The sequence below is a fragment of the Desmodus rotundus genome, chromosome 6, assembly GCF_022682495.2.
Source record: "Desmodus rotundus isolate HL8 chromosome 6, HLdesRot8A.1, whole genome shotgun sequence".
NCBI classification, from domain to species: domain Eukaryota; kingdom Metazoa; phylum Chordata; class Mammalia; order Chiroptera; family Phyllostomidae; genus Desmodus; species Desmodus rotundus.
Genome location: NC_071392.1, coordinates 73,145,437 through 73,167,240, shown reverse-complemented (window position 1 = coordinate 73,167,240; position 21,804 = coordinate 73,145,437). Strand labels below are relative to the sequence as shown.

Sequence of the window (21,804 nt, the reverse complement as noted above, 5' to 3'; positions counted from 1 at the left end):
TGGCAGAGAGAAAAAGCAACAGCAAACTGCTGATTAAGTAAAGCTCCTGCATAGGTATAGTGTACATGATTATCTGTTTACAACTCATTACTTAAAACACATCACATGATGAACCTTGACATGGGTGGAATGGAGAAGAAAGCTGTTCCCTAACGAGTGGTTCTGGAAATCACACAACACTGGGCGGGTGTACAATGATACTATAGGGAGGGTGGAGAGAATAACTGAGGGCAATAATGTAACATACACTAGAAATTCATGAATCGAAAGAGATACAGGGAAGGCTTTGCAGTAGAAACAAAATATAAATTCAAATAAAAGAAATAAGTTACAGAAGTTGACAAAGTTTACTCTGTGAGAAAAGAGATCTCAATGTTAATTCTGTGCCTTAATTTTTTAAAGAGTGTTTGGAGATGGGTGGTGGTTGTTTCTAATGTCAAAGAAGTTGGTTAGATGCAGTGTCAGAGATGAACTGGCTGAAGGAAAGGGGTCAAAAGAGAGAGCTGTATATCAGGCTCAAGTGCTAACTTGCTGACTGTGAATTTTAGACTCTACACTGATAGCCCAACTTTCTTTTGCAAGTGCTGAGTTATACAGGTTTCCTTTCCTATAAACTCCCTCAGGTACTGAAGCCTATATAAAGTGCCTGAAATGATTCTTTTCGAAAACTGAATACAAAACGTAGCTTGGTTCTTTCTTTCCCTAACCAAAGACCAAGGTCACTGAACCTAGGAATAAATTGAATGGCTCGAGGTTATATCTGATAGACTAGACACTTTGTTAGAATGTGGTAATGATGTGAACAAGGTCAACTGTTAGAACCTGAGGATATTGTAACTTTGTTTTCTGTGATAGTCATAGACATTATCCTTCACCCTTCTCAACCATCACAATTAGCCTGAGACGCTAACCAGTTTTCTAATACAAATCTAACACCTGCCAAAAAACAAACAAAAAACCCCCTCGAAGTATATGTGTTGAGTATATAGTATTATTTCTCACTCACATTACAGTTTGAGACTGTTTCTGGTTGACCAGCTCTCCTCTCTGTGTAGAAATTCAGGAATCCCTATTTCTTTTCATCCTCTAGTGGCTCATTATCATAAATGCCCAGTCAGCAAAAAAGGCAAGGGCTATGTGGGGAAAGCACACACACTTCTCAGTTTCTTGTAATAAATTTTGTAAAATACTTTTTATATCTGTTTTGGGGGTGTTTTTTGTTGTTGTTGTTGTTCACATTGTGCTTGAAAACTAGTCAGATGGCCACACTAATTCTAGGCAGAGTAGTCTGGTCAGGCACTCCCCAGAAACAATTCCATAAAATGGAAAGAGGGGTATATATTTTGACACCTGTGCTTTTTGACACCCCTTTTCTCAATTAAAAGTGTGTTTTCTTCTCATAATTTTCTCTCTGGTAAGCTCCTGTATTTATAACTTTGTACCTGAAGTTGCTTGTTAGCAGTAATAAAGGGAAAAAAGTACAGGACTATTTTTTCCATAACATTAAAATAAAGAGCATTCAATAATATTTCCTCCACGGCACTCAGATGTGCTTATTCTGATGACTGAAGCATCAATAGTTTGAACACACTTGGAACTCAATCTATCAGATTTACCAATGGAATACTTTGTCTACACAATTCTCTACTTCTACTCCTAAGAACACAGTTTTAATAATAGCATCCAGATGGTCCTCCAACTTTAGAATAATTTATGTTCTAAAATTCTGTTTATAATTGATTTGTGGTTTTTGAGATACAATAGTACATATGGCATTTGTCTTTATGCCATCCATAAAAGTCTGCTTAAGCCATCATCTGAGATACAGTATCTTTGTAATAAAAAATGTTGTAAATATTGTTGTTATGTTGGTAATTAACATAATAAACTAGAAATGAAAAATTCATTTTCTGAATATAAAATATTTAATTAGTCTTGGCTGGCATAGCTCAGTTGGTTGGAGCATTGTCCTGTAAACCAAAATGTCGTGGGTTCAACTCCTGGGCAAAGCACATGCCTGGGTTGCTGTTCCATCCCTGTCGGGGTGCATACGAGAGGCAACTGGTCTCTATCACATCAATGTTCCTTTCCCTTTCTCTCCCCCTCCCTTCCCTTCTCTCTAAAAATTAATAAGCATGTTCTCAGGTGAGGATAAAAATATTTAATTAAAAAAGGTTAATATATAATATATAAAGCAGGTGTTATAACTACATATATTTTAGCCCTGGCTGGTGTGGCTCAGTGGATTGAGAGCCAGCCTGTGAACCAAAGGGTTGCCTGTTGGATTCCCAGTTGGGGCACATGCCTGGGTTACAGGCCAGGTCCCCAGTAGAGGGCACATGAGAGGTAACCACACATTGATGTCTCTCTCCCTCTCTCCCTCCCTTCCCCTCTCTAAAAAATAAAATAAATAAAATCTCTAGAAAAATGACTACATATACTTTATTTGATAATATCTGGGTTTATTTTTTATTAGTAGTAAAATACAAGTTATACTATTTAATACTTCTTTTTTCACACTTGGAAAAGTCCACATGCTATCAGAGTAAAGTATGGCCAAACTTAACAGCCCCAGTTTTAAAATACTTCAACAAGTCATTACCAGTTTTATTGCAAAAGATTCCTGAACACATTTATATTAATTCAAGCCATTTCCACACAGCAACATGTAGTCAGAAGAATGGGAAATGTCCATTCCTCTAGATACCAGGGACTTGTCACTTCTGAGCATTAATGCTCACATCATTGAAGCCTGTGAATATAACTCTGTATTTATTCTAAGTGAAAAATTCAATAACTTAAGGGAGACTACAAGATAATGTAAAAAATCTCTTACCAAAAATCAGTGTATTAAACCAAAAAAAAAAATTTACAGAGTTTATTACAAGAAAGTAGAAAAAATATTTAAGGTCCAGGCTGTGCTCATGAGTGTGAGCGGCTGAGATGGAGTAAAGGACGACATCACCAGAGGTGAGGGGGCAACAGGCCAGGGGGGTGAGGTGATCCTGCACATAGATGTAGGTTTTATCTCGGGCTAGAGAGCAAGACTGTGGGCTGGGATGAAAATCTCATCTCTGATGAAAATCTGATGCAAATGGTCACAGATGTAAGAGCAAGGATGACAGAGGATATGTCACTGAATATTATGATAGTTTATAAGGCAGGATATTTGAGAAAAGGAATGAGTCTGTAATGATCCAGAAGCAAAAAAGGGAAGTAATACTGTGACCATATCATCTTCCCTGAAGATACAGATTAAGAGAATAAAAACAACCATCACTTGAGAGACTGGAGGAGAAACAATACTTTTAGGAAAAGAAAAGTTTTAGTTAAGACCACAGGGTGGAGGAGGAGATGAGGCTGGGGATGCAGAGGAGGTTGCTGTAGAACAGGAGTTACAAAGCACTCTAAAACCAATTTCAGCCTGGGGAAGGGCAAAGAGCTGGGTGAGTTTCAAGAAAATCCAGAGTATTCTGCTTGATGGTTCAGTAGAATATGTCAGAGCTGCATCACTTTGGAAGCTGATTGATGACCATAATTGTAATCTAGTGACTAATGTTTCCACGCAGGGCTCCAGTAGGAGATGACTCAGTCAGATGCCATTTGGTCAGACCATTCAGGACCTAAGCGGTAGAGATGAAATGAGTCATCTGCCTCCAGAGTATCAATGCAGCCAATCCTGGTGCTATGGTCTTTGGAAGAGGGAAATCTGAGATGACTTTTGGGTTCATTGTCCCCAGAAATTTAATGGCCTGGGATTTCTGACTGATTCTTGGCTGTAGAATATGCTTTACAAGTTTCTTGGTTCGAACTCATATTTCATAAGCCTCTTGTTCTGAGAACTCATACCCTTGGCAGGACTACCAGGAGGATAATATGAATGTCAATAAATGGCCCTGGTGGCTGCTCAAATCATTTGGGAGGAGCCTTGGGTTAGTTTCTCATGGAAGATTGTACAGGAGGCTCCTCTCCCTCACTCTGTGCATTAACCTCTTCAGGTGCCTGGTCATGGTCTTATTAAAGCACAGCCAGATGCTTCACTCAGAGTGTATGCCTCTGCTAAAGCTGGATGACATTTTTCAGGTTCAGGTGAGACTGTAGAACTACCAACCTCTCTTTCATATCATTGAGTTTATAGAACAATGTATAGGAAGAAGACTTTCAGTGAGACCTAGACATGTGAGCCTGCTGAAAGCATTCTCCACTTTTCACCAGTTGTTATTTGACACCCAGAACTTCTTCAGGCTGAGATTGCTGTGCATTTCAATGTGTTGGACCCATTTGAAACAATTCTGCCTTTTCCTGAGAGCTGTCATTGCCACAAAGAACTGAATCACCACATAAGGTACTTAGTGCCAATTTGTGTGATCAGTACACCCTATAGCAGATCACTGGTCTGCCATTAGCAGCACGCCCTTACCATGGAGAGGCATGATGTTTTGGGGAGGCTGCCATATCTGTGGGTAAAGTTTAATTCTCCTGAATACTTCAGCCATAGCTGGCATTCAGGGGGACTCATGTGTCTGTCAGACTAGATAGGGGACATTATACAAAGTCTAAAACAATGCTAGGTCTGAGATCTTTCCTCCGCAGAAATCTGGCCACCTTGACCTTCATCTGAGTCTGTTTTTGGAAGAAAATTCCTCACAGCCAAAAATATCCTTCTACAGCTCAGAAATGGTAATGTGATGAGTGCAGAATTTCTAGGACTGGGGCATGTATGTGACAGGAGTAGGCAAAACTATAGCTGAGGCAAGACAGTCGTGATCCCTGAATTATGTAAGAAGCCTTCATCAGGGCCTGGGATAGAGAAAGGGCTCTGTGTCTTTGAGGCTGAGTTGGACATGCTGTCGTCACCCTAATATTATAGTTCATAAAGTTGTTCTTACAGTAATTGTTTTTCTCCCTTGCATCTTTCTAAAATGTTTTAAACTTCTGTTATTTGTTCTCTTCACGTAAATATTCCAATGAATACTATTTAAAGGATAATAATTAAAGGTATCTTTATTATTCTTATGCTCAGTTCTGAACATACTGTGGCAAAATGATAAAGGGCTAGAAGGCAGCGGTGGAGCAGGAGTCCACAGAGGGAAACCTTGAAAGAATTACCTGTAAAGGAGAAACCAATGAGAACAGTTAGCAAGTAGAGGCCTCTTATTCATTTGTGTATGTCACAGTAGAAAATGCAACACCATTGCTGAGAAATTATTTTTATTATGTTTCTGTAAATAACATTCTATAGAATAATTGAAAATTGAAGACTAAATTTTATTTGATAATGCTCTAACTTAAAACATCTACTTCATAAAATGTCTATCAAGCTTTAATAAAAATAAATTATTTACTCATGCAAATATTAAGTGTCATGTATATTTAATTATAAGAACCCATTATAAGTCCAATGTCTATTCTTTCTTCTTTAGAGGACCTTGAATTTCCCTACACTTGTCCTTTTCTATCCTTAGCAAAGCTGATATTCTACTTGTGGAGTGATGCTTTATTATTCTCCGCATCTGGTTGCCACCTTTCCCAATAAGTCCAAGGTTAAGAATTCAGACCTCACATGTGAACCTCCCCTGTTCTGATCACCCTTTAATGTGAGTCTTCATTTTGTTAACATGCATCCCAGCCGAAACAGGACATGATGACAGACTGCAAATGGATCAGAGCAAACTCATCTTCTTCTCCACTAATGGAAACACAATGCAGAGTCTCTGCTCTGTGGATAAGCAGCACTATGATTCCTACCTGACAGGAGAGACACGACACTCACAAGCATGATTTTTACCAAGATGAATTTTTTTTTAATTTTGAAAAGATTTTATTTATTTATTTTTAGAGAGGGGGAAGGGAGGGAGAGAGAGGGGCAGAAAAACATCGATTGCAACATGTGAGAGAAACATCAATTGGTGGCCCCTTGCATGCCCACAACCTGGGACCTGGCCTGCAACTCAAGCATGTGCCCTGGCTGGGAATTGAACCGGCAACCTTTGCTTTGTGGGACAATGCCCAACCCACTAAGCCATACCAGTCAGGGCTCTCAGAATGAAATTAGACTGTAATTCTTTGAATGTGATGACTCTAGGGTTCCTCATAAGCATAAAACACATTTACTTATGAATAAATATTTTGTGCCTAAGTGTGTTTGCATTTGTGCACTCCTAAAAGGGCTAAAATACGTGAGCCTTATTTGAGAAAGCAGTACTGTTAAGTCTTCATGGTGTGAAGAAGGGCAGAGGGTGAATAGAGAAACATGATCAAGGTTCACTAATGACAATAGGTATTGTTTATTGATTACAATATACCAGATCCTTGCCAATGTATTACATGCCTTGTCTCCTTAAATCCTCTGAGTCAAGTCTGCGGAAGCTTATAAAGAGTGTGAGTGCATTACCCTCAGTTATCCAGCTCTTGCATGGGGGATACATCTAGGCTGTGCCAAGAGCTCTTATATTCCCAAGGTGGAGACCATTGACTTTTAATTTATATTGTCTTTTGCTAAGCTGAGAACAAAATGGCCCATTATTGTCATATTTACAGTTTAAAAGAACATCATATTTATCTATCCAAGAGTTTCTGTCCCAGCCTAGATGTTGATTTGAAGGTTAATGGAGCCCTTAAATTTTCTATTGTTTAGCTTCAGAATCTGATTTATTGTTTTCTTCTTGAAACTACATGGGTTATTTTCTTTAAATGCCAAATTCAAAAGTAAATAACTACACCACCACAAAGAATATAGAAAATTTATATCATCCAGGCAGTGTTCTAGGTGTTAAGTTTATAGCAGTAAAGAAAACTGGTAAAAATCCCTATGCTCATGGAATTTTTATTTCAGTTAAGGGAACTAACCAATACATAAATTAAATTAGTAAAATATATAGACTTTTATAGTAGAAAATGTTAGATGCTGAGGAGTGAAATAAAGCTGGGGAATGCTGCTGGAGGGATGGGGCTATAATATTCAATGCTGTGTTTAGAAAAGGCCTCACTGAGAAGAAAGAGTTCAGGAAAGACCTGAAGGAAGTGAAGGAGCTAGCCTTTGCTATAAAGCCCCAAGGCAAAAGCATGCTTGGTTATGTTCTAGGGGGCCAGTGTGGTGGGAAGAGAATGAATGAGGGAAAGAGAAGCCAAATCAGTCCCAAGGACTTAAAGGCCATCCATTATAGGGACATCATTATGGAGAGTCATGAGAGAGTTTTGAGATTAGCGATGACCTAACAGGATTTATAAGTGATGGGATTAGTCTGGCTGCCGTTTAAAAATCAATCCAGTGGTCAGACAGGAGAGAACAAGGGCAGAAGAGAAGTATAGCGATAATCCAAACGAGATGACATTGGCAGGACTGACGCAGTACCAGAGGGGCAGTGGACAATGTCTGGACAAATTTTGAAGGTAGAATCAATGGGATTTTTCATAGATAAAGAGTGTAAGAGAGAATTTTCTCAGGTTTTTGTCTCAACAACCAGAAAGATAGAATTAACGAGATAAGGATGCCCACTAAAAGACCTGGTTTCCTAATGAAGATGGGATTCAGATGCTTGTTAGTTTTAGGTTATGCTGGATATCCAAAGGGAGTTACCAAGAAGGCAATTGAATTTCCTGAAGGAAGCCTGGAATTTGCCAGCATATAAATGGTTTTTAAGGCAGGACTAGTCACATAATTTCTGGGGCCCAGTGAAATATAAAAGTTGAGGCTTACTTATTCAAAAATTAAGAAAGTAGTTCATTAAATGAAGTATGAAAGACCCTTTTGAGTGAAGGGACAAGTGTAGCACACCCAGAAAGATAGTATTGTTTTAGGCCATAATTCCAAATGTGGTGATCAAGAGAGTGGATAGATGGATGAATGGATAGATAGACAGATGGATAGATAGGTAGATAGATGGATCGATAGATGGATAGATAGATAGGTGGATAGATAGATACATAGACAGATGGATAGATAGGTAGATGACAGATGGATGCATGTCTAAGAACCGATGTCTGGGTGCTTCAGTGTAAAAATATTAGGGGGGTGATGAGAATTCCTTATAATTGACTGAGAAGGAGAAACATTGGTAAATAAAATATATAATGTGGATTTGGTGATGGTTCATTAGGGTTCAGGCTCAGTCAAAAGAGCTAGGTTGTAGTCTCTTTTGCTATGCTCAATCGCCAGGAGGTCTACTACAGTTGGCACTGTTGCAGGGAGGGTTGAGTTGGGGCTTTTACTACCCATAAGGCAACTTCAGATTTTCTCTATAAACTTCTGTATCTTTAAGTTTTTATAAAATCATGTCCAGGAATTAATGAGATTTTCAAGTCCATTGGCTGAAGCCCTGCTGAAAAGCAGAAGAAAATTCATTTTTGGATGCAGATGCCCCTTTGGCAAACACACAGATGAGGGGAATGGATATAGAAGCAGAGAAGGAAGCTTTAAGTATGAATGTACCTTTCTAACTGGTCAGACTGTGCAGAGCAGCCAAGTAGAACCTGGCCGACTGTGGCAAAAAGTGAGATTAAACCATCCAGGGCAAGACAAAAGTATTCAGAAATAAATAATACATTTGTTTCTTACCACATGGCACAAACCTGCATTGGGTGTTAGCGCTAATAATCAGTTACCTTAGTTACCTTAGTTAAGGTGTTGGGTATCAGAGTCTATGGAATTCTATGTGCAGGTGGCTGGTTGAAGTACAAATCTGACCTTTCTCCTTTAGTAATATAATCTCCCTCCTCACTTTTCCTACAGTCTTTAATGATTCAGGCCATGACCTGTACTCAGTAGACCCTGGATGGGCACAAATGACTCTTCAGAGAATGAAGAGGGAGCTGTAACCGGTCTCAGAATAGATGTCATGTTAATAGGCTTCTTTGTGCCAGCTCCTCCCTGGCTAAGTACGAGATCGTTTAACACTATTCAGTGCATCTGACTGCTGCAGGTTCAAAATGTCCATGGGGCTTGGAGGCAGACGACATGACAGGCTATCAGTGGATATAATAGAAAAGATACTCCCCTTGCTCTAGGTATTAATATTTTGGAATGACATAAGGGGGGGCATTAAAAAAAAGATGGGAAGAAAGAAGGTTATTAATATATCTGATGCCATTATCAGCATCTTGAATGGATTTATGTTGGTTATAGGGAGTTAATAGTTCCCTCCCACATTCTGGTTCCCTCCCACATCTGGAGTTAATAGTTCCCTCCCACATTCTGGTGAGTTATAATGTGATACAGGGAGCCAGTGTGTTATTCTGGGACTGTAACACAGACCATGAATACAGCCTTTGATATTAGCAAACAAAGTTGACTTTGGGGCATAATTTTATTCTACCTACTTTGATGTAAAATCACAAAAGCCTTCTCCTTGACATCATATAGTTAGATCATAGCTGCCAGCTATTCAGGAAACAAAACTGTCTGCTTTGGGTACAAGCTCACAGGCCCCTCTCTGGCCCTCTATACCTGGAAGAATGCTTTGTTAGCATCCTTTTAGATTCAAAGTCATAGGGCAAATAATCTTTGCTGCGTTACTACTATTTTGTGCCTTTGAGACATTCTACAAAGATTGTCATTCCACCCTATAACCCTCTTATGAGAAAAGTATTACTTCCTCCATTTCATAGGGAAGAAATTAAAGGTCAGAGAGGAAAATAAAATCACACAGCTGTCCAGTTGCCAAGGAAGTTTTATTAGAGTTTGGATTGTCACCTGGTGGGTCGACGTGGGGCTTTTACCACCTACGAGGCAACTCCAGAATTTCTCTGTAATTTTCTTTATCCTTACTAAAAAAAAAAAAAAAAAAAAAAGAAAGGCTATAAGTAGTGCTGTTCCTTTCTTGCATGACTCAAATAATCAGAATTTTCTATATATATACAAAATGTCCATGAGGTTTTTGGATTTAAGTGCTCACTTTCAATCTTTTAAGATAATCTTTCCATTTCTTCATAAACATGGGAGAAAGTCAGAATCCTATAATCCATACTGAAGATTTAGTTTCTGTGGAATGAGAGTAGGTGGCATTTTTATTTCTTTGCTTTCACTGTTGTTGCTTTCATTCATGTTATGATATATCTGACATTTTCATTTCATTAATTATTCAAAGATGAAGTTCAAAAGCTCAGTCTCATGAAGGTGGGCACAGGTATCCAGGTTCTCGATGATTGCAAACAATGAGAGAGTTTATAGTAAAAAGAGAGAGAGCAGATTTAAGAGAGAACAGAACATGGACATGGGTCAACTCTGACCAGAGATTGACCCTTAATGGCCAGAGGGATTCAATTTTTACAGGGTGGGTATTTCCTGGCTAGTTTTGGTGGGGTTTTATTGAGAGTTTACAAGTAATTATATTACTTTTAAGGTACTGTATATGCAGTCTTCCATGATTTTCCTTGATTGCCCACCAGGGGAAAGGGGAACCACAATGCTAATGTATTATAATGTTATTATAATGAAGCAGGGGTCACGTAGCATCTTCTGCACAGGTATAGTCATGATTCACTATGAGTCAGTGCTTTTCCAGAGGGTGGCCACAACCTGCCTTAGAACAGGGTCTCTGTCCTGTATGGATGCCCTTTGCCTTAGTCCTAGGGCGCCTCCTGACTCTCCTGCCTCAACTCTGCTTGTAGCGCAAAGCCCTCTAACAAATGCTAGGCCACTGTAAGAGTTGAGATTTTAGGGTATGATTTTGGATTGATGCTTTTCCTGAATTAAATTCACATTAAAATTTCTCAGGCACTGTTAAGAGAGCACAAAACTAAGATCAGCGTTCTGTTGTAATTTGACAGCATAGTGTCTAATGGAGCACTTGGAACACGAGGCACAGTACTGTTTAATCCTAATGTTTGTGTTTCTTATGTCTTCCAGTGAGCTGGTTGGCTGAAAGGATAGACTGCAATAATATATTTAATGTGGAAGCTAGCATTCCAGAATTTCTTCATGCCTAATATTTAGCAAGATTAAATTTACTATATATTTTGGAAATGATTCTAAATCATTTCTGTATTGAATAATGGAAGAAAATTATCATATGTATTTATAGCAGCAGAGAAAATTTACAAAATTTTCAAGATAGAATGGTATTTATGTATTAATTGGACTTAGCACTGTGCCTTTTTGCAAGACCAGAGGGTTAGGACATAAAAATAATCCAGCCAATCAGTGTGGTGCTCCTGTCTTTTATAACTGTTTGACCTCGGGGGTCTTCAGTGTGTTTGCTGTTTGGTTATTTAAGCTAAACTGACTTGCAGGGTCTTCCTGGGACAAAACTGTTCATTACTTATTTGAGTTGCTTTGGCATATTTACCGGTGTGATTTGCATTTGGCTATATCCTTTCCTTACCTTTATGTCCTTTCTCTGCAGCCTATTTTCTGCATAGCAATGTTAGATGGAGAATAGGCAGGAATTCAGAGAGGATTAACCAACACATGAGAATTTTATGAGTATTCATATGATAATTTGCTTAAAGGTAGGTGGTAAAGCTTAGGGAGATTTATGAGGTTTAAAGGCACATATCCACAGTTTTTCAGACCTTTTAAATTGTAGTAGATCTTTGTTTTTTTCAAATTTAACATGGGGTTTCATTTATTGGCAGATAGCATGAGAGGTCAGGACATGTAGTAATTTATCGCTTTGCTGATAGATGTATTTGAATCATGTCTCTATTGAGGAAGGTATGCACGGGCCCAGTGTGCATGAGCTCACCTGAGAATCTGGATCGACTTTGTGTTTCTTACTTAAAATGTCACCAGTCATGTGTCAGTCATTACTGATGTTCATTTGACAGAGTGGAATGTTATGAAAAGCATATTCTGTACAATTGTGTAAATAAAATCTTGTATAAATCACATCTCCTTGAAGATAATTCATATAACAATAATGAGAAGTGTGTGTTATTGTATCTAGTACCTTGTGTAGTTTCTTAGAAGTATATAAGAAAAAAAATATAAGTTACAGGCTCTAAGGAAGTTTATACCCTGGTTGTAGTTCATATTTACTACTATGTAATTTACTACAAACTTCATATAAATGACTATAATCACATAGTTACATATTAGTAAATACTCCATCATTTTCATTTTTCAATTCATTAGTGCTTCAGAATAAATAAAAAACATTATGATTAAGATGAAATTTACCATTGAGGACTTTCTTGAGAAACTTGAAACAAAACAAATTTTCTATCGCCTTGTTGAAGGGTATTCCCATATTCACAATGAGGTCTTATGCAAAAAGACATTTGTGGTAGGTGAATTGAACAGTACACTCAGTAACCTACGTGATATAATTCACAAACAGGCACAGTCTGCTCACTAGTGTCTGAAGTTCTCCTCATGGTTTGGATAATTCTTTACCATAACACTTTGCTATCTGTTAAGAGAAACTGGTCTCCCCTAGGGAAAGGCAACCCTAAGGCTGATTCAGGTATTTACCATTGAAGGTAAATGTTTTCAGATCCGTTATTAAAAAGAACACTATTAGTTTGGGTCAGAGGATTGCCAGATACAATTTGACAACTTTATGTTATCAGAAGTATTATTACGGTGAACAGATGTTAATGAGGATCATAGATATGTTGTCTATTTGTTTTAAGGAATCAGACTTCATAAATAATACAACCTAATCCACATTTGCAAGTGGGGATAAAGAGCCCAAGTGCCCATCAGTAGATGAATGGATAAAAAAGCTGTGGTACATTTACATAATGGAATACTACATGACAGTGAACAAGAAGGAAATCTTACCATTTGCAACAGCATGGTTGAACCTGGATATTATTATATTAAATGAAATGAACCAGTCAGAGAAAGACAAATACCATGTGATCTCACTCATATGTGGACTCCAATGAACAAAAAAAATGACAAACAAAATAGAAACAGAGGGATGAACACACGGAACAGACTGACAGCTGTCAGAGCGGGGGGGAGGGGAGAACTGGATGAACGAAGGTGAAGGGATTAAATAAACAAAAAAACTCAAAGACACAGACCACAGAGTCACGGTGGCCAGAGGGAAGTGGGGGTGGAGGCTGGGTGGGGTTTGGCAAAGGGGTGGGGGAAATGGGGACATCTGTAATAGTGTCAACAATAAAAATAGAGTTAAAAACAACAAAAATTCTTGACTATAATTAAGGGCAATTTCAATAAGTACCTTCTCATGCAAAGTTAGCAGAGAAGCTAGAATAACTTCAGGAAACAATTGTTACTTGCATTATCTTAGATCAGGTTTACCAACATTAATTTTTTTTTCCTCCCTTCAGATGTACATCCAAACAACAACACTTACTGTCTCCATGAGCTTAAGTGCTTCGGTGTCTCTGGGCATGCTCTATATGCCCAAGGTTTATATTATAATTTTTCATCCAGAGCAGAACGTTCAAAAACGCAAAAGAAGCTTCAAGGCTGTGGTGACAGCTGCCACGATGCAAAGCAAACTGATCCAAAAAGGAAATGACAGACCAAATGGCGAGGTGAAAAGTGAACTCTGTGAGAGTCTTGAAACCAACAGTAAGTCATCCGTAGACTTTCCGATGGTCAAGAGCGGGAGCACTTCCTAATAGATGTACGTTGAACATTCTTCTACTAGTCTTGGGGACTGTGCTGTGTGGTTCCAGGGGCCCGATGGAACTCGCGCACTGTGAGACCATCATGGCTGTGAGAACCACTTGTTAGAACCACATTATTTCAAGGTGCGCGGCTCTCCTCCAGAGCATGGACATGCGCACACACTCTCTTTCCGAAGTGCGACACTCAGGCCTCTTTTGAGGCATTACAGGGCTTACAACTTGGAACTATCTTCCAAATACAAAACTCTCTTTTAGTAATTAGGAACAATTCTCTAATCTTTGTTAGTTCGTTATTGGTTGCTTTTTATAGCATTGATAATTACCTAATATTTATAGAACATACTATCAAAGATCTTATACAAATAAATGTTATTGGGATATTTAGGGAAATGAGAATACTGGTTAACTGACATGTGAGGTTAATACTTGTCCCCCCCGAAGTGGTCCCCTTCTTTGGCTTCCTTTGATTTCCTTTCTTGAACATGTTAAGATAATAAGAACTCTTGTCTGAAAGCTTCATGATGCTGAAAATAGAATCCTTTTCTACAACCACCACTAGGCTTTGCCCTTCCTCGTCTACCTTCCCCTTCTCTATAGTCCACCCCCCAAAAAGAACATTTTAATGATACCCAGGTACCAAGCTAGTCCAGGAAAGTTAACTGATTTATTCAGTTCAGCTTAGTATCTATGGAAGAGTAGCAAGTAGATGAAAATTTGTGTTGTAATGGCACCAGAAAGGTGAGTATAGTTCAAACAAACAAACAAACAAACAAAAATAACCAACACCACATTACTAGTTCTGAGAAGGATCAAAAATAAATAAAGGCAAAAGTACTTGCAATTACAGTGGCTTCCTATCTTCTGGAAATACAACATAGGCATTTAATAATTAAGGCTAACACCTTATGTAAAAACACTGTCCTCCTCTCAGACTCCCCCAGAAGGCTGTTTCCCCTATTCTCTGCATTTTTGACATGAAATACAGGGAAGATTAAGAGTTGATTTTATCTCCCTTAATTATAATAACTTATAGTCTTCACTGGACTTACAAACCTTCTCTTACATCAAGATTTTCAAATGAACATTATTTACTCTAAATGCCCCATATGCAGATGTATCCTTAGAAGATAAGTACTGATTAATTAAACTCATTGGCTTCAATTACTATCAGACTTCTTGAAATTGTTGGCCAGATCCTCTAGGAAGATTACCTTCAGCTCACTGATACCAAATTTAGTCACTTGTAAAGAAAGAAGCTTTTTAAGAAATCTATAAACACTCCCCACATATTCGCCTTTCTGCAAATGAAACCCTGAGAAACTGCAAGAGAAGGCATGATAAGAATGTGTTTGGTAAAAAAAAAAATATTATAGCCATCTCTTATTATTGGTAAGCAATTAACTAAAAATGGGCCTATTTGGGATCCTAGCAAAAGATGAACTATAGCTCCTCTCAATGTCATCAGAGTAGAATGCTTATGATTTGAGAACAGAATCTTCTCTGTGTTTTTCTGCCTTGAAGGCATCAGTACAGGAAGATAAAACCTGTTGTAGGATGACAGGAAACTGCCACACCAACGAGATGCTCTGAACACTGACACTTAGTATGATCCACCAGTGTCTAGAGTTGTACTTGATTTTTAGCCTTAACCCAGAAAGCTTTATAAACTCTGGTTGCAAATAGGAACAACCTATTACAATGGAATAAATACCAGTGATCCCAGACTCATCTGTGGACTGTGGTGAGAAAAAAAATTCATCAACTTTCCCACCCTTTTAAAAAATAAATAGGTTCCCTGAAGAGGAAAATTTTGAGTATTGCTAAAGACTAATCCCATATTATAGAACCAAGTCTCATACATTTTGTTTCCCTCTATTATTTTACGTTGATGATGAAATGGAAATTACACAGCATGTATACATTTCCCTGCTTTCTCTGAAATAAGAATGAAAAATTGCCATTGGGAGGCCTGTATGGAAAGTCAGCCTATAATATTCTGGAGGAGCCACATGCTCGCTTTTGGCATATAAAGAAAGTTAAGAGGGTGAATCAAGATCAAGTCAATTACTACCTAAACGGAGGTTAAATTATACTTTGGAAATTTATTGTATTCCTCTTTTATAGGAGTAGTTTGGATGTGAATAAATTGTGCCCAGATAAAATGATTGTAGTTTGCACATTCAGGAGAGATAGTGCATGAAATCCTTACACATCCTTGCACAATCCTACTCCAGGTAAACGTTCTTAACCTTTGTTCACTTACATGACTAGTATCGTGGACCCCAGTGTCCCCATTATCTTTACTACATGTACCAGTAGTTTTAATGGAGTCCAAAGTCTTCTAAAAGCATAAACTCTCTAAAAGTTTCAATAACTTGAATAGCTTAAATGCAATAGGTGTCTTCTAAAAGTGAATCAGGTCTTTAGAAGTGTAACTGAACATTGGAAAGGCCTTTGCCATTTAATATCTGTAGCTAGCCCCATACCACCTCAGATTTAAAACGCCTCCTCTTGCAATGGGGGGAGTCTGTTCTCAGTAAATCCAGGCTGATGGATGCACCGGAGCAGTCTCTGTGTGGCTGCAGTCCCGCACTTCCTGCTGCCAGACTGTCAATAAGTCCCCGTTACCGCAATGAACTGACAGGGCCATTCATGAAAATAGTGTTTTGTAAACTCTAAATCATCGTATAAAGGTAAATACAACATCTTTTCCATGAAAATATACATTTGTCTGTGGTTATTAGAAAAGAGGAGACAAATTAAAAAAACTATTGTTTAGAATCCCTCTTTTTTAAATTATGTTGAGGATTTCAATAATTATGACTATGGTTCTATTGTTGGGATTTTTTTCTGACAAAGGAGCTGTGTATTTTTGATATACATGCAGTCTGCAGCTCTTTTCCTTCACAGCCAAGGAGCAGCTCCACTAGCCCATCACACTTAGAAACTTCATCTCAGTGATGACTTTTCCATGCCAGCAATTCTGGTCACTTATATAAGGTTTTAAAGCTTCAGAAGCTACACAGATAAAAATACAAGTAATGTGAAGCTGGAAGGGAGACCAGCAGGTTAATTACTGAATTTGCAGAAAACTACATTTCAAACAAAAAACAAAAAACTTGTATTGTTTCATGAAAGGGCAGGAAGGGCATTAGAAAGGAAGTTGACATACATGAATTTTATCAACTCTACCTGATTAACAAATGGGTGGAACACGGTATTCCCCAGCTGTGTTCATGAAGAATCCATGAAAACAGCTACTGCCAGAAGTAGGTCCGCTTTCTCTAGCTTATGAGCTTAGCGCGGCGTGTGTGCTCCACAAATTTGTTGTTGCCGGACTCTAAAGCGAGTTTCCACATATTTATTGCCACTGCCAGAACTCTCTCTGCTGGCTCACATGCACGTCTCTAATTCACTTTGCTCTGGAATAATTCTGTGATAACAGTCCTTGCACACTATTTGCCATTCACAGGGCTTTTGCCATATCATTGTTTTCATGTTGACTAAATCTTCTGTTTCCAGAGCCTTACGCTACTTTTTCTGAACATTAGAATTATTAAGATTGCTTTCCTTTCTAAATTATAGTCTCAATTCTCAATGGAATTCTACTGCCTTTTCCCCTAGTATTCACTTCTAGGAGCTTAAAAAAATGAAGAATGGACCTTTAACTAGCTGTGGTTTTAAAGCTGCAATGATCCTTGAAGATGGTCTGATCCAAGTCATTTTCTTCCGAATAAACATCTGAGTACCATCTTCTTTAAGATCTTTTTGACAATTGTTCTTGTATTTCAAACATAATTTTTCTTTCTAGCTCCCCTGAACTTTGATAGATATTTCCTACATTTTAGTTACTGTTGAGTATACTGAATAAAGCATAAAATTGAACAACCTTTTTGAGGGTCATTTTTCTAACTCTCACAACAATTTTTCTTTATCTTGTGTACAAAGCTTTATGAAAGGCCATCAAAACACATAGTGGAAGTACAGATTTTATTTTCTTTGAAGAAATTTGGAGGCATATGAAAGTGTTATATAAATTAGAAGTAAAAATAAAATAATAAAAGTAAACGGTCATAAAAATCATTATCTTTCACTTCACACCAAAACAAATATAGTGGACACCGACCTTGTGGACGGGGTACGTAGAAGACTAGGATTCCATCTTGATTTGCTCAGACAACAGCTGGTCCCACACAAACTCACTCTGCTCCCACACCCATAAAAACCCCAATGTTTTAGACTTTTGACCAGTGATAAAACTGAGGACCGGTGACCTGACTTAGTAAACTTTTTTCACTCATTTTGTAGGAAACAATATAATTTAACACCAGGTCTAAAATATACTTCCTCTCCACTGTGCCACAAAGCTAACCTAGAAGAAGTGTGAACAATGTCGATAAGAAAGCAGATATATCACCTATTTTGGCACGAGGCTCCTAAGAGTCAATTTTACCAAAAACAGTGAAAACATCTAAAATGAGCACTTCTTCTGGCTCCCGGTGCTAATGCTAGTGGTGGTGCACTTTGCACGATCTCAATCTCTGCAAACCTTGTCTGGGCAACACCAGCGCGATGTGCACTAACAGGAAATGAGTCTGACTGCCAATTATGTCAGAGGGAGAGCTTGACAATTTCCTTATTCAATGTTCAAAAACTAAATTATTCCTTTTTCACCTAATTTTTTTCAATTCTAGTTGGTACACAGTGTTATATTAGTTTCAGGTGTACCACGCAGTGATTAGACATTACATGACTTTCGAAGTGATCAGCCTGGTAAATCTAGTACCCTTCTGACACCATGCGTAGCTATTACAGTATTATTGACTATATTCCCTGTGCTGTACTTTACATCCCCGTGACCATTCTGTGACTACCAATCTGTACTTCTCAATCCCTTCTTCTTTTTCTCCCATCCCCCCAACACCCCTCCCATCTGGCAGCCATCAAAATATTCTCTGTATCTATGAGTCTGTTTCTATTCTGCTTTTTTGTTTATTTTGTTCTTTAGATTCCACATATAAGTGAAATCATATGGCACTATCTCCCTCTGTCTCACTTATTTCCCTCAGCACAATAACCTCTGGGTACATCCGTGTTGTTGCAGATGGCAAGATTTAATTCTTTTTTATGGCTGACTCATATTTCATTATATTTCACCTCTTCTTTGTCCATTCACTTATTGATGGACACAGGTTTCTTCCCTATCTTTGTTACTGCAGTTAACGTATAGATGTATATATCTTTTTGATTCAGTGTTTTGGGTTTTTTCGACTAAATATCCAGAAATGAAATTGCTGGGTCCTTCTTTGTCTCTTTTTATGTAGTCTTTGTTTTAAAGTCTGTTTTGTCTGGTATAAGTATTGCTATCCCAGCCTTTTATTCATTTCCATTTTCATGAAATATCTTTTCTATCCCTTTACTTCAGTCTCTATAGGTCTTTTGACTTGAAGTGAGTCTCTTGTAGATTGCATATGTAAGGAAGGGTCTTGTTTTATTATTCATTCAGTTTCCCTATAAAACTAAATAATTCTTTCAAAATCTGTTTCATCCTGAATTGGATTTATATGGTGAAATACATATATATATATTTTGCATTTTTTCCATATATTTCTTCTGATTATTCCCTCCAGAATTCCAGTGAAACACAGAACATCACATTTGAATTTTAGAACAGAGTACTTATTCTATCACATCTTTCAAAATCCCAAAGGAATTGTTTGGATTTAGATTTACTAGAAATTTAAGTATGAATGTAAATTTGACTTAGAATATTTTGTTATTCATATCATTCTAATAATCTTCCAGTAATGAGTTTTACTTATACTTAGTTGGTGCTAGAACAATGATCTATTCATTCCTTCTTTGAGCTTATTTGTTTTTAACATCTTCATTTGTATCCTTTGTATGAAAACAGATCCTAAATATGTACTGGCAATAATCATATTTACTTCAATATTTACAAATATTCTATGTACTTGGTATTTTACTATGTTTCCTTTTAGAGTTTTCAAGTGTCATTTTTAAATGGAAGATATACTCATTCTCAAAGTACAACTAATTATGATCAGTAACCCTTTTTGGTCACCAAACCAGACTCACAGAATTTAACCGAGGTTGTAAAAAACCTATTTTTGTGTGCACTCCAGGATAGATAATTTATTTGTTCTTTCAATTTTTGTACTGCAAATCTTTGTTAATCAAAATATACATTTAATTAAATTTCATTTAAACTTATTAAAGATTAGAACTGTTACATTTTTAGTGTTCTGCTAAATACCTATACTGTAAATGAGAGTATTGGTTTTACAGATTAAAATTGCTGCTTCATGTTTATTCCTACAATCATTGAATTCCTACTAGATGGTTTAAAAATAATAAGTAGTATAGTAAAATGTGATTATAATAATAGTCACTATGGAATTCGAATTTTAAAATTATTTTATCAAAATAATTTATTATTATATACTATTAATTTCCCTTAATTTCTCTTAACAGCTTCCTCTACCAAGACAACATATATCAGCTATAGCAACCATTCAATCTGAAACAGGGAAACGATACAATATGAAGAAACCTGGTATGTGATCTTAAATAGTGAACATGCACCACCAAAGACTCACTCTTGGAGATCTCTGTAGACTACAATCAATCAAATCAATAGTCAATCTTGTAAGAAACAAAAAGTAGCCATGAGCCAAAAGTATCAATAACAGAAAGTGAAGAAACAATACAACCAATGAGTGTCAAGCTAAAGTATCACTTACTCATGAGCAGTTAAAAACAAATCACAAAAGGAAAACTAATGTTAGCTTGTGAAAAACAATGCTGTTGAAATAAACCATGTCTGATGTTACTCTTGTAAGTATTTTTCTGTGATTGTGAGAACTCCCGTTCTTGTCCCACATCGTTCAACTTGTATAAGACAATGAATCTGTCCCTTGTGATGATGGCTGACCGGATTGAAGCCCTGGGTTGTGCTACAAATAAATGCAATGGTTGACGCATGCAATTTTTATACAAATAATTTATTTCTAATAATAAAGGAATGTTTTGCAAATGTTGAGAGTTGTTTCGTTCCAGTTTTAAAGCCAGGGAAAAGTCTTTCCAGTTAGTGCTTCTGCTGTTATTTAATCCTGCTCTAAAAGCCCAAGGAAATACCGTTTCTGTGAATAACGTGTTTTTGTACATTCATGTGTATATGAAGAAATTGTCTTTTATTCCTATATGGAAAAGAATTATTTGTATAAGATTCTGTGGATATTTCAAGATTTATGTGGCAGTGTTTCATAGTAATTGCTTTGTTTATGAAGAATCAAGCAATGGTTTGAGGTGAATTGCTTCAGGTATCAAAATTAACAAATAATAAGTTAAACTTTACCTGGGAGAATGTCATATAAAAATCACCATCTTAAAGTATATCAGAGTGTCACTGAAATTTTCCATTTTCTAAGTCATAACTTTTGCCTAACGAAATACTCCAAGGTATCTAATGCTAACCTTTTCTCACCTGGGCCTAGTATCCACCACAATCAGTGAAGTAATGGGCCTTACCCAGTACATTCCTCAAAGCACGGAATTAGCATATTTATTCCCTTGGCATCACTAAAGAAACCACAGTTCAGATAATATGTCAATGCTTTCTTATTTTCCAAATGAAAACATTCATTGGTTCATAGAACAGTATCATTAAAGAGAGAGAGAGAGAGTCCAGGGAGCTTGTGTCATGCTAATAAACCATGCCAGGATGGATAAGGGAGCCTGTTAAAGGCTTTCAGATCTGTTCCCGTTTTCATCATGGGCTCCTCTATTCTGTACAACCCCAGACATCCATCAAGTCAATGGCTCTCTACAATCATTTTGTTAGTAAATGCTCTCTCTTCTGAGTTAGCTTGGATGGCTCATTGCACTCCTTATAGATATAAAGAGCTATAAGTGCTCTGTAGCTTCAACCCAAATATCGACAGCGACTTCATTTAATAGAGTTGAAGTAGCACACAGTTCAGTCTCCTTCAACATATAGCAAAATTTCCCAGATGCCTATCCGCACAGAAAGCTGTATGCAGGAGGAAGTGGGTACTTATTGGCCTCTTGTTGAGTTTCTCCTAATAGTATTTATTATCTGTAAATAATATTTATATCAAGAAGGGTATTATTTTCAAATTTTTAAATAATCCAAATTACTGATAAGTATAATCCTATAATCAGGATTCTAAACCCACCTCTAGGTGTGCCTTTTTAGATAAGACCTGGTTTAAA

The 21,804-nt window shown here is 37.3% G+C and overlaps 1 protein-coding gene across 1 annotated transcript in view; it reads left to right on the top strand.

Annotated features, from left to right (window-relative positions):
* The window catches only part of GRM8 (glutamate metabotropic receptor 8), a 798,340-nt gene extending 777,714 nt beyond the window's left edge, over nucleotides 1-20,626 (top strand). The window contains exons 9-10 of the mRNA XM_053927225.2: nucleotides 13,243-13,489; nucleotides 20,044-20,626. Of these exons, the coding sequence (XP_053783200.1) occupies nucleotides 13,243-13,489; nucleotides 20,044-20,093 (297 nt within the window). The 3' untranslated portion in view covers nucleotides 20,094-20,626. The remainder of the gene's footprint in view (nucleotides 1-13,242; nucleotides 13,490-20,043) is intronic.
* Nucleotides 20,627-21,804: the final 1,178 nt, after the last annotated feature.